The sequence below is a fragment of the Geotrypetes seraphini genome, chromosome 2 (genome assembly GCF_902459505.1).
Source record: "Geotrypetes seraphini chromosome 2, aGeoSer1.1, whole genome shotgun sequence".
Classification (NCBI taxonomy): domain Eukaryota; kingdom Metazoa; phylum Chordata; class Amphibia; order Gymnophiona; family Dermophiidae; genus Geotrypetes; species Geotrypetes seraphini.
The window spans coordinates 188,065,081-188,084,682 of record NC_047085.1 but is presented as its reverse complement, the minus strand read 5'-3'; the positions used below and the strand labels follow the sequence as shown (position 1 = coordinate 188,084,682).

The 19,602-nt window shown below is 39.8% G+C and overlaps 1 protein-coding gene across 5 annotated transcripts in view; it reads left to right on the top strand.

The window, feature by feature from the left end:
* The window catches only part of CDKAL1 (CDK5 regulatory subunit associated protein 1 like 1), a 1,479,984-nt gene that overhangs the window by 1,173,175 nt on the left and 287,207 nt on the right, over positions 1-19,602 (top strand). For all 5 annotated transcript variants that reach the window (XM_033934562.1, XM_033934560.1, XM_033934561.1 and 2 more), the window contains exon 12: positions 3,464-3,526. In XM_033934562.1, coding sequence (XP_033790453.1) covers positions 3,464-3,526 — 63 coding nt within the window. The remainder of the gene's footprint in view (positions 1-3,463; positions 3,527-19,602) is intronic.

Sequence of the window (19,602 nt, the reverse complement as noted above, 5' to 3'; positions counted from 1 at the left end):
CCCAGCTCACTTTCCTTTGATGTGGCCTCTCCCTCATAGTACATATGCCCTCATTTATTTATGTATACAGAATGTTTTAAGAAAGATCTTTTAATATATCTCAATATTTCTTCTTCATTTTAACGGACGTTCATCTTGTCCATTTTTTTCTTTTCATTTATCTATTTTGGGATGAGACTTCAGCGGCTACTTTTGTACAGAATAAATCTGTTATAGTACAGAATTTCCAGCGTAATTAGCCTCCTCATTGGTCTTATCCCCAACTCTTTCTTCTAGGTAAACCTTTTATACATTTTAAATATTAGCTATTGAATATTTTTTGTGAAATAACATTAGTGAATAACTTAGCTTTAATTGCTTGAACGGGACTCAGACATGTTGTAAAAGATTTAAGACTGACAGCAGGTCTGATTTACTGGAGCATCTCCTTGAAACAGCCTAACGAAACGTGGTTCCATGTCGGAGTCCCATTCAAGCAATTAAAGCTAAGTTATTCACTAATGTATTTCACAAAAAATATTCAATAGCTAATATTTAAAATGTATAAAAGGTTTATCTAGAAGAAAGAGTAGGGGATAAGACCAATGAGGAGGCTAGTTACGCTGGAAATTCTGTACCATAACAGATTTATTCTGTACAGAAGTAGCCGCTGAAGTCTCATCCCAAATTAGATAAATGAAAGAAAAAATGGACAAGATGAACGTCCGTTAAAATGAAGAAGAAATATTGAGGTATATTAAAAGATCTTTCTTAAAACGTCTTGTATACATAAATAAATGAGGGCATATGTACTAGTGATTGAATTTATAAAAGAACCTCATTTATACTGAATTATAAAATTGAATCTTCCATTACTAGATATATGACTCCCCCTCGTAGTGTCATGCCGTCTTCCTCCAATGGCTCCTTTTTTAGCTATGCAGTGGCAGCATGAAGGACAGTGCTAAGAGAAACTTTAAAGCACACTTTGGAGATTTCCAGCACCTGCACTCGGCAAGTCTCTGCCATGTCCCACCCTTACAACAGTAGGAATTGTGCAGGGGGGCTAGGGTACAGGGTTGAAGATGCCAGAATGAGCTATTGCTGTCTAAGTAAAAAAACAAAACAGGAGGAAATATTTTTTTCTTAATATGGGAAGTTGAAACTTAATCAATACAAAACAGCAAATGACTTACTCCCCAAAGCTGTGCACTATGTTCATAATAGAGAATGACATGGTGAGAAAATTCATCACCGTTCCCATCCTCGCGGATAACCGCAGGAAATAATCCCATGTCATTTTCTAGTGTCTATTTCAACCTCAATCCTTCTACACCAGCATTCTTCAAAGCAAAGCTTGTGGGTCAGTGGTTGTAGCCATTCACACTCTGATTCTTCCCTCTCTCCTTAAAGAATGACATGAAGATGGTTTCCCGCGGTTATCCGTGGGGACGGGAACGGTGATGAATTTTGTCACCGTGTCATTCTCTAGTTCATAACATTCAGAGGAAACTCAAAGTTAGGAAGAATTGTGCTCAGAGATATGGAGGCAAAAAAGGAGGAATATTCCCCCCCCCCAAAAAAAAAAACACCTCTCCACTCAATCATTGCATGATCTTCCAAAGCAGTGACAATTCTTAATTATATTCGTTCTTGTGGTAAACAAAATATAAGATACTTATTTTATTTGGCTCCGATGTGCCACGTTTCGGTCCTTCTTCAGAGAGCCAAAAATAAAGTTCTCAGTCTTAGTTAAGTAAACGGTGGGTGTCAGTGTCTCAGAATACTGTTGGAATTCTTTCTATAGAAAAATCATTTTTCGATTTTACGTAGAAAGAATTTTAAGGAAGAATGATTTTTTCATAGAAAGAATTCAAACAATAATAAATAAGATAAGTGTATTTCTTATTTTTTGTTTACCACAAGAACGAATATAATTAAGAATTGCCACTGCTTTGAAACATCATACAATGATTGAATGGAGAGTTTTTGGGGGGGATATTCCTCCTTTTTTGCCTCCATGTCTCTGAGCACAATTCTTCCTAACTTTGAGCTTCCTGTGAATGTTATGAACATAATGCACTGCTTTGGGGAGCAAGTCATTTGTTGTTTAGAATGAGCTATTGAGCAAAGATGCTGAAAGCTTCCACAAGGCCCTTAATGTTTCTCTTAGCAGTGTGCTTTTTGCTGCCATGACTTGACTAGATAAAGGAGCCACTGTGGGAGAAAGAGGCAGAGATGCTGAATTAATCAGATGAAGGTGCTGGACTAGAAGGGGGAGGGGAGAGAAGAGAGAGAGGTAGAAATGTTGAACTGGAAGCAAAAAGAGAGAAATGCTGGACTAGAAGGAAGAGAGATGTGAAAATGATGAACTGTAATTGGAGAAGTGAGAGAGGTGAAGATGTTGGATAGCTCAAAGGGAAATGAACAGAGAGGTAGAGATGCTAAACTGGAAGGGGAGAGAGATGTGGAGATACTGAACTGTAAGAGGAAAGTAGTGGGGGCATCGTGGAATGGGTGAAAGAAGGAAATAAGATGCTGAGAAAAGATTGAAATATGAACTGAACATGTGCAGAAGTGCCAGCTTAGGTGGCTGGAGCACTCCTCCAACTTCCTGCTGCTCAGCTGGAAGGGGCTTGAGCATCCCCACAACCCATAAATCTGGTGCTACAAGTTTGAAGGGAGCCCAAGCCCAAAGTGTGTTGGAGTGGGGAGGGCCCTCCATTGCTACACCACAGCCTTGAACAGAAATCCTTATAGTTGTGGGCCACATGAATATTTTAGCCTGTTACAGCATACTTTATACTCATGAGACTGTGAATCTTTTCTGAAATTGTGAAATAGCTCTCTAATGTTTCAAAACCATATGTGCTAGCTAATAAAGTTAAAAAAAAAAAAAGTCTAAAAATTTCAAGTGGACCACATACTAAGATGAGGCGGACTGCGTTTGGTCTGTTATGCCAACCCCTCTGATCTAATGGAAGAGAAGACCAGAGAATACCTAAAAGTTACATTACTCTAACAATATTTACAGATTTTTTTCCAGTAATCTTACCAGTCATGGCCTTCCTGATCTTTTAAAAGGGTCAATGAAAAGATTGATTGCCCTGCTGCACCTAGATATCCAGACAGGATATCGTTAATCTCTATACACAGTTGAAAGATCACGTCGCATATTACATGCCTGGACAGACTGTAACCATCTGTAAAAGATATCTTTATCAACGTGTGCATTTTCAGAGAAGAGATGATTTGGACTCCTGAAATGTTGCCTGTATTTACAGATTGTAAAGAATAGCTTCTTGGATTGAAATTGAGCATCAGTAATATCAGAAATTGCTTAATTTTAATCTGTTATGATTCAAATATTCCTCCACCGATATTCTTAATAAATTTTTAGACTGTCAGCACCGTATTTTTTTGTACCTCTGCTTCTGTCCTTTTGTCTGCATTCATTAATTGCATATTTCTTCTTACCCTTTAGAAAAAGCAAAGAACAAAGGAACTGTCCCAGCTGTTTCATTCATACAGACCATATAACCACAAGGTAAGGAAGAACTTAAACTAAATTGGACACAAGTGGTTGTGTTTCTTTTTTGAGCCAACATGAATGGAAGTGATGAACATGTTTAGTTTGGCTGGTCCTGCTTTGATTGTATCATTTTACGAAATGTCCTGGTATAATATCTTTATAGTAGAACTTGGAGTTGTAATAGTGTGTTGCTCACTAAAGTACTCTCAGAGACCTCCAGGAAATCTGTTGAAAGTTGTAGGAGTGAGAAAGTTTCTACAGTGTCTTCATGTCAAAATACTTTGATTAGTGCCCTTATGTTAGTGTTTTTTCAGCTGGTCTGGGAAAGGGGATGGTTATCAGTAGTATGCTTCAGAATAGATTTACATTTTAAATAGCTACTTGTTTCCACTGGATTTGAACTCTTTTTGGTTCATTATATGTGTTCTTTTGAAACCTAGCTCCCAGTTCTTGGTCTGTATTAGATTACATTGGTGGATGTTTGGGAGGAAAGGTTGAAAGGTCATACTGTTCAAAAAAAAATATTACAAAGGTGTGGAGGAGTAGTCTAGTGCTGAGAGCAAAGGGTTAAGAACCAGAGAAGCTGGGATTTAAATTCTATTTTCCCCTAATGATGTTCCTTGTGACCTTGGACAAATTCATGTCATCCTCCATTGCCCCAGATACAGACTTAAGGCTAGGTTTACAAATCTGCATTAACACTGCATTGATAGACGCAGGCCCTATTATTGTGAGGGTGGCATATCTATATAATAAAACCGTAGGCGGCGCATGCGCAGTCTTATCAGCGTGCTTCCATGATCCGTATGTCCGTGGCCGCCAAGACTGCAGCATGCCCCGCGCTTACTACGGCCCCACGTGCAGCTGAGTTCGGCACGGCGGTTTCCCCAGATAGGGGAAGTCGAACAACTCACTCCCGACGTGCAGCTGAGTTCGGCACGGCGGTTTCCCCAAATAGGGGAAGTCGAAAAACTCACTCCCGGCTCTCCTCGGCACGGCAGTTTCCCCAGATAGGGGAAGCCGAACAGCTCACTCCCGCCTCATGGTCCTGCCGCCGCTCCTGTTCACAGCGGCCTGTAGGACCAATGACTCCCCCCCCAATCCTCCCGCAACAGCCGCTACCGCTCATGTTCAAAGCGGCCTGCTGAGGTTCGCGGCCGGCTGTAGCGAACCTCTCAGGCCGCTCTCCACATGGTAGCACGTTCCCTCTGACGCGATTGCGTCAGAGGGAACATGCTACCGAGTTGGAGAGCGGCCTGCGAGGTTCGTTACAGCCAGCCGCGAACCTCAGCAGGCCGCTTTGAACAGGAGCGGGTGCGGGAAGGGGGGGGGGAGTTTTAACAGGATTAGAATTTTAACAGGAGGAGTCGCCGAAAAAAACCTTCAGCAGCAGCAGGCCAGCACGCGGGAAGGGAAGGGGGAGGGGCCGAACGGAGCAGGGCAGCTCACGGTAAGAGAAGGGAATGGGGGGTGGGGGAAAATGCTTCTACTACTCAGCAGGGACCTGGAGGGGAAGGGAAATACCGCTGCTGCTTATGCAAAGGAAAGTGGTGGTGGGGGAAGAGAAGGGAATGGGGGGTGGGTGGGGGGGAAATGCTGCTACTACTTCACAGGGATCTGGAGGGGAAGGGAAATACCGCTGCTGCTTCTGCAAAGGAAAGTGGGGTGGGCGGGGGGGAAACACAGAAAGAAATACAGACAGACAAAGGAGGCTAGGGAGAGAGACAGACAGAAAGAAAGACAGACAGGGGACCAAAGAGAGACAGAAAGAAAGACAGACAGACAGACAAAGGGTGCCAGGGAGAGAGAGAGAAAAATTGCAGGAGGGAGAGAGACAGAAAGAAAGGAAGAAAGAGACAGGAGCAGGGAGAGAGACATAAATAAAGAAAGACAGCCAGCCATATATTCTAGCACCCGTTAATGTAACGGGCTTAAATACTAGTTTATAATAATTTGCATTGAATGCAAATTAATGTGTCAGTATATTAATGCAGGTTAGTAAATCTAACCTTTAGATTGTTAGACCTATAGGGATGGAAAAATGCTTACTATAATAGAATTTGTCACTCACCTTGAACTCAGATTTAAAAAGTGAGTCGTGAAATCTTAAATATTTATTTAAAAAACTTGATATACAGCCCAGCCTTACCCGATCAGGGCAGTTCACAAATTTACAAATTATTCAAAGCACGAAAAGAATGCCATAAAAATTAGGACAGTCCTCTAAATCTCTCACTCCAAGATATCATTCATTCATTCATATGCCTGCCAATTTTCGTGGGACGAGAACTGACAGCCATTCGGAGTGCAGCTCGGGACCAAGCAAGCACCCAAAAAAGCACGCTCCTGCCTTGTGCATCGCTATGCCGCTTCCAGAAGAGAGCAGGGGAACCAAGACATGAGCGTGGAAAGCACGCTGGACTGCCGGGATAGGTAAAAAAGGTACGGGTTTGGGTTTTTAAAAAAATATTTACTCCTTAAGATGCACCCTTATTTCCACCCCTTTTTTGGGGGTGGAAAAAGTGCATCTTATGGAGCGAAAAATATGGTATATATAGTGGTTTCAAGTGGTTATATAACTAGGCATTCCCCAAAAACCTGATTTCTGCATTGTTTGTAGTCATTTGATAAGGAGCAGGGCAGGCCTAGTTATCCAATCCAATCCTTTAGTTCAGGGCTGCCCAAGTCCGGTCCTCGAGATCTACTGGCAGGCCAGGTTTTCTGGATATCCACAATGAACATGCATGAGAGAGATTTGCATACCAAGTAGGCAGTGCAGGCAAATCTCTCTCATGCATATTCATTGTGGATATCCAGAAAACCTGGCCTGCTAGTAGATCTCGAAGACCGGCCTTGGGCAGCCCTGTTGTTTAGTTTATATACCGATTCATTCGTAATCTAATCTGGAAGTAAATAAAGCCTATAGTAGTAAGTGTAAAGCTTTCTCATCAAAGTATTTTTTCACTTAGTGGGTCTAAGTGTCTTTAAGAAAGTGATTATTAGATAAGGTTGATGGAGATCGGGGATGCAGACATCTCGGTCATTGGCCAGTGACACTAACTAGCAGACAAACACAAGGTTCCGGATTCTGTTAACGGTGCCTAAATTGGCTGGTGCCTAGAAGAAGTGGCGCTGCTACATATCAGTCATGCAAAGGCACTGTTAATAGAATTGTGGCTACCGGTGCCAAAGAAAAAAACTTAGGTGCTGGTAATGTAGGGCAGGATTTTAAAGGTCCACATTATCGGCACCTAAGTTTTTGGAAGAATTGGGTCTAGCAGCATCTACTTTGACCTTAGGCGCAATTTTGATGCCTACTTTTTTGAACAAGTTTTTATTTGGTTTTAAATGATGCGGTCAGTTACTGCGCCAGTTAAAGCAATTAAGTTAGGCTCTGGTAGGCACAATCAAGGTGTCTACCAGCGCCTAGCTTACGGCGCCATTTATAGAATATGGCCCAAGTTGTGTACATTCAGGGTTTTAAAGGAAACTCTGGTCAAGGGCTTTCGCTGCATTGGCTGGGCTAGAGGGGAGAGGATTGAAACGGATGAAAAAATGACTAGGTTCTCACAAATAAATATTTATAGGGCCACGTTGCTAGAGGGAAATTACATAGAAATATGATGGCAGATAAAGGCCAAATGCCCCAGCCAGTTTGCTCATCCACATTTGAGCCGGACACTCAAAAAAGCAGAAGGAAGTTTCTGGGTCAAAACTCCTCAACCCCTCACCTACTCCAGCAAGGTGTCTGGGTGAGGAAAATGTGATGATACATAGGGATATTACTATTTCAAGACAAATACATTAGGGAGTTTTTGCTTGCATATTAGTCTTTGCACTTGGTGTCTCTATAATACTAGGAATGAAAAAATTCAGTGTGCAAGAAATGCTTTTGAAATCAAGGAAGAGGACATTAAAGATGGTGTTTCAGGAAGAAATAGTTCCAGGGGTATTAATTATTTAAAGTGTGTTGTTGATAAGATTGTGCTGCAAAGGATAAATTACAGAGCTGTAATGTCTCAAATCCTGCAGAATGTACAGTCTGTGTTTGACCAGGGGAAACTCAATTTTTGGCTTAGAAAAGTTACAGGTAGGAAATTATTTGCTGAGTTCTTTGAATTAGTATAATCACATCCTATGTTTAAAACAGCAAACATCCAGATAAACCACCTAAAAACAAGGCTTTAGATTAGGCTCCATTCTGAAAGTGTAATGACCTGTTTCTTTCAATGCAATATGCATGATCTATATTGGGTCTGAAGAAGCATTTACTCTCCTAAGTCTAAAAACTGGAAATGGGTGGAGAAAATATACTAAGGAGATAACTTTGGAGTCTTATGCACTGTTTGTACAAGTAAATCAACATATAAGCAGTGATTCTAGAAAAAGTGCTATTTTTACATATGTGCCACTGCATGCAGACGCAGGTTCTGTGCCTGGGTTGGGAAGCCTTTCAAAGTATATATGTGTATGTTCCCATAAGCTTCCACAGCTGGCATTATAATTGTTGCAGCTGTTCAGGTTTCACCATGTCTGGGTAGGTAGAACCAACATTTCAGCCATCCTGCTGTGGCTTTCTTCAGGGTATGCTGTGAAGTCTGCAGTTTGTCTTTATATATAGTGGGTTCTCTAACCTGATTGGCTAGGGTTTGGGGAGATTGAGGCAGGAAAGTCCTTTAGTCATGAATTTGAATTGTGGTGGGAAAGTCTGTTGGTCACATTTTAAAATTCTGTCAGAAAATTTGGTGGATGGAGAAGGCATTTGTCCATGGCCCCAGTCCTTGTGTGATAAATTTATTTTGTATGAACGGTTGCCATGCTTTGTTTATGGAGAGCCCATTATCTCCATTGAAGTTATTGGGAAGGCAATAGAGATGGCAAGACACCCCAATAACTTATATAAAATAAACAAACTGCAGATCTTATAGCATACCCTGAAGAAAGCCACATCATAATGGCTGAAATGTTGGTTCTACCTAAGGCCTTGATTGGCTCAGACACCCCCTGAGCCTTAGGCCCCTCCCTGTGCATTCCAAGATGTACCATGAAGGGGAAGGCCTGCCATTTTGAAGAAATGGGCCTGTGGACAGGAGGGACTGGGCATCCCTACTGCTGTCTCCAGATAAGAGATATGAGAAGATGGGGAGGGACGGGGGTCTGAGACAGGAGGGACTGGGCATTCCTCCTGCTGATTTTTTTTTTTCTAAGTACGGGGAGTGTGGAAGATGAGGGGGTCCTGGCATGGTGGGGGTCAGTTCAGTGAGGGGGACGGGACCCAGAAGCAGAAGGGAATGGGCATCCCTCTTGCCAATTTTTTTTCAAAGTTCGGGGATGGGGAGTGGGGTAGGTCGCAGCATGGGGGGAGAGGGGGTGTTCATGGCATCGGGAGTTGGCTCTGCAGTGGGCCACCCAGCGGCAGAAAGCAATGGGCATCCCTCCTGTTGCAATTTTTTTCGGGGGGGGGGGGTCAACTGTCATTGATGGGAGGAAGTCAGCATGTGTTTTTTTCTTTTTAATTGGGACAGGTATTGTAACGCACACAACATCTGTGCCGTAAAGGAAAAAAGCCCTAAACAACTGAGTGGCAGGAGGCTACTTTGGGGCTTTCCCTGCTGCTCAGCTATTCGGGCTTCCCCTGCCAGTTCTGCGCATGTGTGAGAGTTGCTTTCTAAATGATCAATCGGATGCGATTATAGCAGACCTCTGCAAAACTAGTAAGCCGTTTGAACATCAACTGCCGTTTTGAAATCAGCCAAAACATTGGCCTGCAACAACCTGCACGGTCTTAACGACCATTTTTAGTTCATCCAGCTCTGAGGGAGTAATTTTCCTTAATTCCCAGTTTATTTATGCCTCCAGAAAGAAACAGAAATTATAGCCTCACTACTTTATTTACACTTCCCCCTCCCCATTCGCGGTTTCAGTAATCACGATTTCACATATTCGCGATTTTTTGGGGAGGGGGAAAAAAGAAAAAAAAAACATCCTTAAGTCTTCCCCCCGGCATCCTGGCCTTACCTGGTGGTCTAGCGGGCTTTCGGGGCAGGAGCGATCTTCCTACGCTCCTGCCCCGTGCAGATCGCCATTAGGAAATAGCTGTAGGGAGTTCCCGTCGTAGTCTCGAGAGACTACAGGAACTCACAGCAGCCATTTCCTAATAGCGATCTGCACGGGGCAGGAGCATAGGAAGATCGCTCCTGCCCCGAAAGCCTGCTAGACCACCAGGTAAGTCTGGGAAGTCGGGAGGGAAGCGGGGGTGGGTCAGAGCCAGATATTCACGGATTTTCACCATTTGCGGTCCGGCTCTGCCCCTATCCCCCACGAATCTGGAGGGAGAAGTGTATAGGTTTGTAGAATGGGACTGCTACCTTTGGAAGCGGTGCCACTTACATGTGGAAGTTGCAAAATCACCACTTCCAGGTGGAAGTGAAGGTGGGTTCTTCTTATTTTTTTCACATGTACATTTGAAAAATGTCTTCTTCATCTTTATATGCTGGAGAATACAGGTACTGGACCTGCATACATCCCAATCTGGACATCTCAGCTCCAGTCTCAATGTTCTATGTAATTGGGCCTTCACATATCAGTTACTGCATTTAGGCGGGTGATGCTGTGTTTTGATTTTTGCTCCTCTTGTGAAGGCCATGAATAAGGCCTTGGTAAAGTTAGAGGGTTGTTCGTAGGGTTACCAGATTTTGCATCTGGAAAAAGAAGGCGCGTGGCCCTACCCCGTTCCACCCCCCAGCCCCACCCCATTCTGCCCTACAACCCCAGACCCCACGCAAATCTCGTCTCATCGGGCCAAGTCAGGAGTGCATTTGCGTGATGACGTTGCATACAAGTGTGGGACATCACTGCGTCGCATGCGCAGATGCACTCCAAACTCGGCCCCGATCGCAGCAGCTTTTCAAAACCCATACAAAGCGCTGGGTTGTGAAAAGCCATCCGGATGCTCGGACAGTCCTCTAAATAGAGGACTTGCCCGGGTTAACTCAGAAGTCTGGTAACTCTAGTTGTTTGTATATTGCGTTTGACTGGCTAGCATCCGGAATCTGGTCTTAAATCCTCAGAAGAATGAGGTCTTCATTTTTAGTTAAGACCCTTCTGTCACTATGGAAAAGTAGTTTAAAATCAAAATAAATTTTCATACCTCCCCTTCCCCCACACACACTCGTGCTTACAGGCCTGTGAGTAATTTACTGGGTCTACCCTAAGCCCAGCTAAACCCTTCCATCTCCTTAAAGGAGATGTACCTGTGTTATGAACAGTATAAGCGTCCCCTGCATCTACTGTGTAAGTGTCCCCTAAATGACAACTTCCTGGAAATGTCCAGCAATCTTATACTGTAAATTGTAACTTCCTGGAAATGTCCAGCAATCTTATACTGTAAATTGTAACTTCCTGGAAATGTCCAGCTATCTTATACTGTAAATTGTAACTTCCTGGAAATGTCCAGCTATCTTATACTGTAATCCGCTTAGAACTGCAAGGTACAGGTGGAATAGAAGTCACTAATGTAATATAATGTATGCATCATTTTCCATTCATGTGTGGAGGGGCAATTTTCAAAGGCATTTTTCTCATGGATAATTTACCCACCGCACCTTAGCCCCTTTGAAAATTGCTCCTCCTCTAATCATTATACTGTAACTCCTCAAGGCTTAATGAGGATGTTTCCCATATTGCTGCATACTGTTTGTAGGGCTGATAAATAACAAATTAAGAAAAAGGAGTGACCAAAAATCTTTGTCTTTCAGCTAGGTCACTAGGTAGCTCTGTTACTTTACCAAATTTTTTTATAGTCGCCACCAAAAAAAAAAAAAAGATTACATACATTCAACTTGCCATTATTTTGTACCCTTTGGAAAGAATATTAGATTTTTAATTTCAAATAGAGAAAGCCAATCTATTAGATGAATTCAGGTGATGCAGATAATGGATGTCGGCTGGCTCCTTTATGTTTGCCATGAGAAGTGCTTTATTGATATAGATTAAATCCTGAAAATCTACCCAGCAGCTAGCCAGTTATTGAAAAACAGTGCGTGCCACCGGTGGGACTCACTGATGCAGCTTTTAGTTCTCTCGGGTATACGATCAGCTTTTATTTTCTCGCAGGTCTGCCTGTTCTGCCCTGCTGCTTGTGATTATATTAATCTGTTGCTGCTTTGTTTGATTCTTATTTAATAATTCACGGAGAGTTTCCTATAGTCAGCTGCAGAGCTTTTATTCATTTATATGCTGGGAGGTTTAGTACCATGCTGGCACTTGTTTCCTTTCTCTCCTTTTTGCCTTTTGGTCAGATATATGTCACCATCTGTTAGAGGGGAAGATGATCTTCCTGCTTAGTTTAGCTTTCTTGTCAGTTGTTCTCACCTTTCATTCTAATGGGCATCTTGAGAAACAGAATAAGACAATTTTTGCTGCTACTTATTGTAGTTAATAAAATGTCACCAAGGAACACATCCAGAGATACTGAAACGCTTCCTCCTTCCAGCTCAAGAAGCTGAATTCATCCATTTTCTCTGATTTTCTTTCTCATTTTTGATGTTCCAAAAATGTGTATTTTTCCCGTCTGTCCTGTAATGCTTGTTGCTATTTCTGCCCATTGCTTCTACAAAAGTGGTGGCCAAATTGTATCATACCTACAGCCAAGAAACCAGAATGCACAGTAATAAAAAGCCTCACTGTATTTTTTTAAGAGATAGGGAGTGTAGAGTTCTTCAAAACATAGCTTATCGATGCTGTCCTTATCTCGATTACCCCTTCATCCTCACCAATCTTTCTCTCTGACAGCCCAACCCAGTTCCCACTAGTCTCTCTCTGTCTCTTAACTGTCCCTTTTCTCAGCCCCTAACCTGAATTTATCAGTCTAACTCTCTCTTTTATTTCCCATACCTAATATTCTGTCCCCTGCCTCTTAACCACAAAATGTGACAGCAGTAAAGTCTAGTAACCTATCTGAGTGGCAACGTGAGGATCTAATTTTCCTTCTGTTCTTGAGAATATGTATAACTTTGGCTTACCTCTCTATTCTTGCAGTTAAAGAGGAGTCTGAAGTTTTTAGGACCTCTTATGTTCCTGTATGCTATAAAGGTAGAACAATATGGAGAGAGATTTGATTGCCTGGGTGATGCCTGAAGGTGATTCAGAGCTTCCAGCTTGAAGGTGTACTTGCAGGGGAACTGGAGGAAGTGTCCACCCTAAATAGAATGAGAAAGTGAAGTAGGGTGGAGGGGTCTGCGCCGGTATGAGAGGGAGATTCACTTAAGTATTGAGGCCTCCCCTATTTACAGGAGCCACCCTAGACCTACTGAACTGACATTGGGTTGCAGGGATCACATGCACAAAGCATGCAAGAGATGGCTCAGGGGTGATATGATTGAGATCTATAAAATCCTGAGTGGAATGGAAAGGGTAGGTATGAATCGCTTGTTTACTCTTTCTGAAAATACTAGGACTAGGGGGCATGCGATGAAGCTACCAAGTAGTAGATTTTTTTTTTTTAATTGAAAATTTAATGATTAACAATATCAAGTGATACCGAGGAAAAAGGTTCACATACAAGGTTATAAATTTATACAAACACAAAATAATCCTTTTCAAGCCCACAATATTGGGGAGACATGCTACTTTACAATTAAATAAATAAAGGAAAACAAAGAAATTGTAACCTAAGAAATTATAACCTCTCTCCCTACCCCTGCTCCCCAAGTTCTCTTTCCCTTACCTCTCCGCCCTGCCCACCTTACATTTTTCCCCTCATATTTTACCTGTTCCCCGCCCACGCATATTTATTGTATCTGTATTCACTGATTGTAACTATTTGCTGATTGTCCAGCCCAAGCAGTGTGAGGCAGCGCGATCCCTATTAAGTAGAGTGGGGGGGGTTTCCCCCACCCCCCCCTAAGAGCCCTTCGGTGAAATTAAGCCCTGCACTCAGTTGTCTGCGTGCCTTTGTCCTCGCGCGCTTTTGACCCGTCACCATGACCAACACGCCTACCCCCATAATGAACGAAACCATCTCTGGACTATTAGATTGTATAGTCTCATGGGGGCACTAAAGAGAGAGAGAGAGAGAGAGGCATTTTTGATCTCCTCTTGGTTTCCCTGCTGGTTGATCTGACAAGGAAGTTTTGTTTGTGCAATATAAATTTAAGCATGTGTCATGCAAATACTTTCACCTGTATCTCAGAAGCCAGTCAAAGTGGCTGAGGGATATCCACTCTTCAAACTCAAATTCAGAAGTTTTTGAAATGTATTTTTGTCAGCTGTTGCACTGTAAGTCAGTCGCTGATGTGTGTTCATTAACTAAAAGACATTTACACATTTGCTATGATTTAATATTTATTTAGCAAAGGTAGCAACCATTTTTATTTTTGTGTCATCGTGTCTCCACAAATATGGCAACCCTAGTATGGGGAAACCCACTATTTGCCAAACGGTGTCCCATATCTTAGTGAGCATTTTGACTGACTCTACTTACATGGTGTGTTTCAAGTTGCAGTAACTCCAGATTAACTGAAAATAGCACCTGTTTGTACATGTTTTGCAAAAGTTTAATGTTATGGACAGCAAGTGCTTGCTTTCAAAGGCTTACTTATGGGCCTGTAATTTGTTCCAACAGGTATTCAGAACTGACAGATACATGAATCTCAGGAGGTTTTAAATGAAGCAGTCACTTATATTCTAACCTGACTTTTGGCACTCGGCTTGCATGCATACTGATGAAGAGTTGGCTGTGGAAGTCAAGCAGAACATTTTTCTTTCCGTTCCTTTCCCGTCTCTCTCTTTCTCAGCTACTCTCTATCACTAGATACATACACGTGCACACATTTTCTTGTTACCAGAACTTTTCAGCAAATGGGAAGGAGCTCTTTTATTTTCCTCTTTTCCTTTCTTTAACTAGTTAATCCTATTACTTACCAAAGCCCACCCTTTGCCATAAATAGCTGTAAAGCTGCCAGCATTGCAGCTGAAGCTTTTATCTTATAACAGCAGTATTAACTATAATTTTTTTTTCAAGCTGTTAACTCTCCTACTTTTATTTTGGCTCCATTGACTCCTTTTTATTTTAAAATCTAGGGCTCATTTCTCTTTAGCCTCAGGTACAGGGCTTACAAAATGAATGAATATGTCTATGCATGCGTGCTTCTATCTCTCATTCTTCTCCCATATGTTTTACCAAATTTTATCTGATCTAGGTACTTGGTGTATATCTGGCTTTTATATCTTTCAAAATGTGTGATTGATTTGGAGGGGATTTAGGAGGTAGGAAGTCTATAGGAAATATATAGTTTGAGCAAATTCATCTACAGGCCAGCATTTATGAAACTTCAAATCTCAACATAACACAACAATAAAAAGAAAAGGTGACCTGTAATGCTCAATTTCTTTGTGATTAAGACTCGATACATACGTTTTTCAGCCACTTAGCCTGCCTCAGGAATCTACAAATAAAATAAAATGTTTGACCAGAAACCAATTAAAAACAATCTTCAAATTTAAACACATTATACAAATCAACAAACATATAATAATAAAAATATAATACAATAAATATAACATGAAAACTAAAATAAATAAATACTTTTTACACATCTAAAAACAAAATGCATAATTTTTCTGTATATGTAAAAGCACATCACTTTATGAATACGGATATGTAATATACATAAAAGAGCATAAAGATCTAAATAGATATCCATTAAGCAAAGTTCTGTGCTAGGGATGGACCTTTTTCACCCTTTTAATCATTAAGGGGTCCTTTTACTAAGACGCACTAGCCGTATTAGCGTACGCTAAACGCTAACACATCCATAGACTATGATGGACGCGTTAGTGTTTAGCGCAAACTAAAACGGCTAGTGCGCCTTAGTAAAGGACCCCTAAATGTATTTATATTAAAATTCGAACAGATCCCATAAGTTGTATGAAATCGTGCAATCATATTTAAACTTGTGCAGTCATATTTGTATGAATTTGTAACATACCTGAATCTTTATATTTAGAGCCTGCAAAAGATTGCATTCAAAGACCAAGAAGGATAAGAAAACTCATATTGCAGAAAGAAAAAAGAGAAGGAAAAAAACAAATGAAAGAAAGGAGTAGGAAAAAAGGAGAGGAAAGATTAAGATAAAAAAGGAAGGAAAAAATGAGAAAAAACAAGGGAAGAAAAGAAAGAAAAAAAAGACATACCTTGATACTTGATTCTTGAAATGAGAATGTAATAAATAAAATGTAAATCATAAACTGAAATACAGAATAATAAAAATATGATAAATTAACCTGAAAACACGTTGTGTGTATAATATATAATAAAGCCATAATTGATAGACTCTAATGCTTGTTAATTAGTCTTTGTTCATTGAACCATAATTACTATGTCCTTTCTTTTGCTTTTTCTTTCTCTCTTTTCATCCTGCAATATGAGTTTTCTTATCCTTATTGGTCTTTGAATGCTATCTTCTGCAGGCTCTAAATATGTGATATAGATTTCTTTATAAAGATTCAGGTATATTACAAATTCATACAAATGATTGCACAAGTTTAAATATGATTGTTTGATTACATACAACTTATGGGATCTGTTAGAATTTTAATACAAATACATTTAACTTTAAAAAGGGTGAAAAAGGTCCATCCCTAGCACAGAACTTTGCTTAATGGATAGCTATCTAAAACTTTATGTTCTTTTATGTATACTACATATTTGTATATATTCATAGAGCGGTGTCCTTTTAAATATACACAAAAATGCTGCATCTTGTTTTTAGACGTGTAAAAAAGTATTTATTTTAATTTTCATGCTATATTTATTATATTTTTCTTATTGTATGTTTGTTGATTTGTATGGTGTTTTTTAAATTTGAAGGTTGTTTTTAATTGGTTTCTGGTCAAACATTTGACTTAATTTTATTTGTAGACTCCTGAGGCAGGCCAAGTGGTCAAAACACATACGTGTTGAATCTTAATCGCAAATAAAGAAACAGTTCATCACAGGTCACCTTTTCTGTTTTTCTTGTGTCTCTACCGTGTGAGGAAAGATCTCCTGTTTGGTGTGATGTATTCTTATGCAACACTCTTGACATACCTGTGGCCAAAGTTGCCATATATAGAATCCAGAGGATAAGGACTGCTAATTAAGTAATGAAGATGCAAACTTTAATTTCTGTTTAAAATGTTTGCTTCAGCCAGGGCTTTACATACATTCTCTTTAATACCCTATTGTTCCGGCTTTCAAATGTGTACCAACTCAGGTACATATAGATTCTTTTCATTTGAAGGCCGGCATAAACAATGGGGTATTAAAGAGAATGTATGTAAAGTCCTGACTGAAGCAAGCACTTTAAACAATAATCTATATGTACCTGTGAGTTGGTACTAAACACAACAGAGATTTTTTTTTCCTTGAAATCTCTGTGTGGTTTAAGTGTCTGTGTATAAACAGCAGTTTTCTGAACTCATAATTGACTTTTATGTGATGTCCACATGTAAATGCAGCTTCTAAAGTAAATAGCACAATCTGTTCAATGGAAAAGTTAAAGTCAAAATTAATGAGCTACTGAAATTTAAGACCATGCAAAGCAGCTCGTTCATTTGAATTCAGGGAAAGCGCACAAAGCTTTTCTGCAGACTCGGATGTAGTTTTGGTTTTTGCTTTGTCCCCCTTGCAAATGTTTATGTGCAGTTTAACTACCTATATCATTTGCATGTATAAAAATGTACACATAATTTTATTCCCCAAGTAGAGCGGGAAAGCTTATAAGATATTTCTTCATATAAATATTTTTACCCACAGGAATATTTTCAAAAATTACTCATTCCCATGTGGAAATTAGGCCTCTTAAAAGGTCAAATAAAGAATACAGTAAGGAACAAACGTCCACACAGCACTATATTTCTACCTATCCAACAAGAGTGGACTTTGTAGAGCCCATGAAGGGATGGTTCATTCTATATTCTTGAAACTTGTTTAATAAGGAGAAAAAGACCTCACTGAGTGGGACAGCCTTCATTAATGATAAACAATGTACAACACTGTGTAAACCCAACCTTAATATAATCACAGGTCAAAAAATTATTTTCAACAAAATGCGCTTATTCACCACATTTCTTCATAACTTTCCATAAATAATAAGTTGTTCAAAGCACACCTTCATAGGGTCTTTTCAGATATAACCAAACATCCAAGAGATTACTCCATACGATGCAATCATTAAATTTCAGTGAAAAAATAGCACTTATTTTGAGTGCTAAGTTTTCTGCAAATCATTTTATCTGCAGTCAAAAATATATATATTTATGTACATATTCAATGTTTGCCAAATGCTGGTTAATATCCAAAAAGATCACATAATATCTCCAAGCACCTGGGCATCCTGCCACTATCTGGTAAATCACCAAGCCTGTTCATGAAAATGGCCGCAGGAGTATTTAAAGACACTGATTATTTAAATCTTCCAATAGCAGCAAAGAATGTCATGCTGATGTCATCACTTCTGTTGTGGGAATGACCAGATTGAGCTCGTTTGGGAGAATGGGATAGAAAATGAATTAAATAAATAAATAACCCTAACCAGTGAATATTAACATTCAACCCTAAGGGTTCTGCTGAATCTAACACTGCTCACATTGTATCAATCTCGTATTTCGATCGCCACCTTGTCGGGATGCAGGAACATGATCAATTGCAAAACATCATAGTCCAAAATCGTGATCCAAACTGGACAATGAGAAAACCAGAGGGGCACCTAATTTCTGACATGATTTATGTTCTACCATCCGGACATGTAAATTTCTTGATGTTTTTCCTATATAAAATCTATTACAAGGGCAGTAGAAAACATATACAACATATATGCAGTTCTATAGTTCGTATAATGTCTTAATGTGTATCTTTTTCCATTTATCGGGTTAATAAAATTATATAACTCATGTGATACAATGACCACAACAAAAATATCCGGGTGCACCAACTTACGTATCAATGTGTGTTCTAATCTCAGGCAACAGAGTAGGACATAATAATTTTTTAGGTTTCTTGTTCTTGAAAATGTAATCTGAACTTGATGATCTTTAAATACTGGATGGGCTTTTATGATATTCCAGTGTTTAATTATTTTGGTTGCCACTTCCCCTCCCATCGAAAACTGTAAAACACATATAAGTATAGAATCATTGACAAAATCTTGCCATCGGTATTGGTGTTCTGGTTATTCCCACAACAGAAGTGATGACGTTGACATGACGTTCTTTGCCACTATTGGAAGATTTAAATAATTGGTGTCTTCAAGTACTCCCACGGTCATTTTAATGAACATGGCTTGGGGATTTACCAGTCAGTGGCAGGAGAAAAGATATAAGTACTTCAATGTGTCCGGATGCTTGGAGATATTACATGATCATTTTGGATATTAACCAGCATTTGCAAACATTGAATATATATATATTTTATTTTTTATTTTTTTTAATTGCAGATAAGTTTTCTGTAGGGATCATTAAATCACTCAAAATAAGTGCTGTTTTTTCAGTGACATTTAATGATTGCATCGTATCTAGTAATTATATCTTTGATGTTTGGTTATATCTGAAAAGACCCCATGAAAGTGTGTTTTGACCAACTTATTATTTATGGAAAGTTATGAAGAAATGTGGTGAATAAGCCTATTTTTTTGAAATGAGTTTTTTGATATGTGATTATATTGAAGTTGGATTTATACAGTGCTGTAGAATGCTTACCATTAACGTAGGCTGTCCCACTCAATGAGGTCTTTTTCTTGTTATTAAACAAGTTTCAAAAATTTAGTCAACCATCCCTTCATTGGTTCTACAAAGTTCACTCTTGTTGGATAGATAGAAATATTTTATAAAGGCAACATAGGTCCCTACATATTTTCATAAAATAACTTCCCTGAAAGCGCCTTTACTATTTGTTCTCCTACCCAGCTAGTTCCACCCTGTGTCTCTCCAGGAACCACATGCAAGTACATGCATCAGCAGTATGTATTTATATATGTGTACATTACAATACAATACAGTGTCTTATATACCACAGTTTTCTATAAGGAATCTATGTGGTTTACAATAAGAAT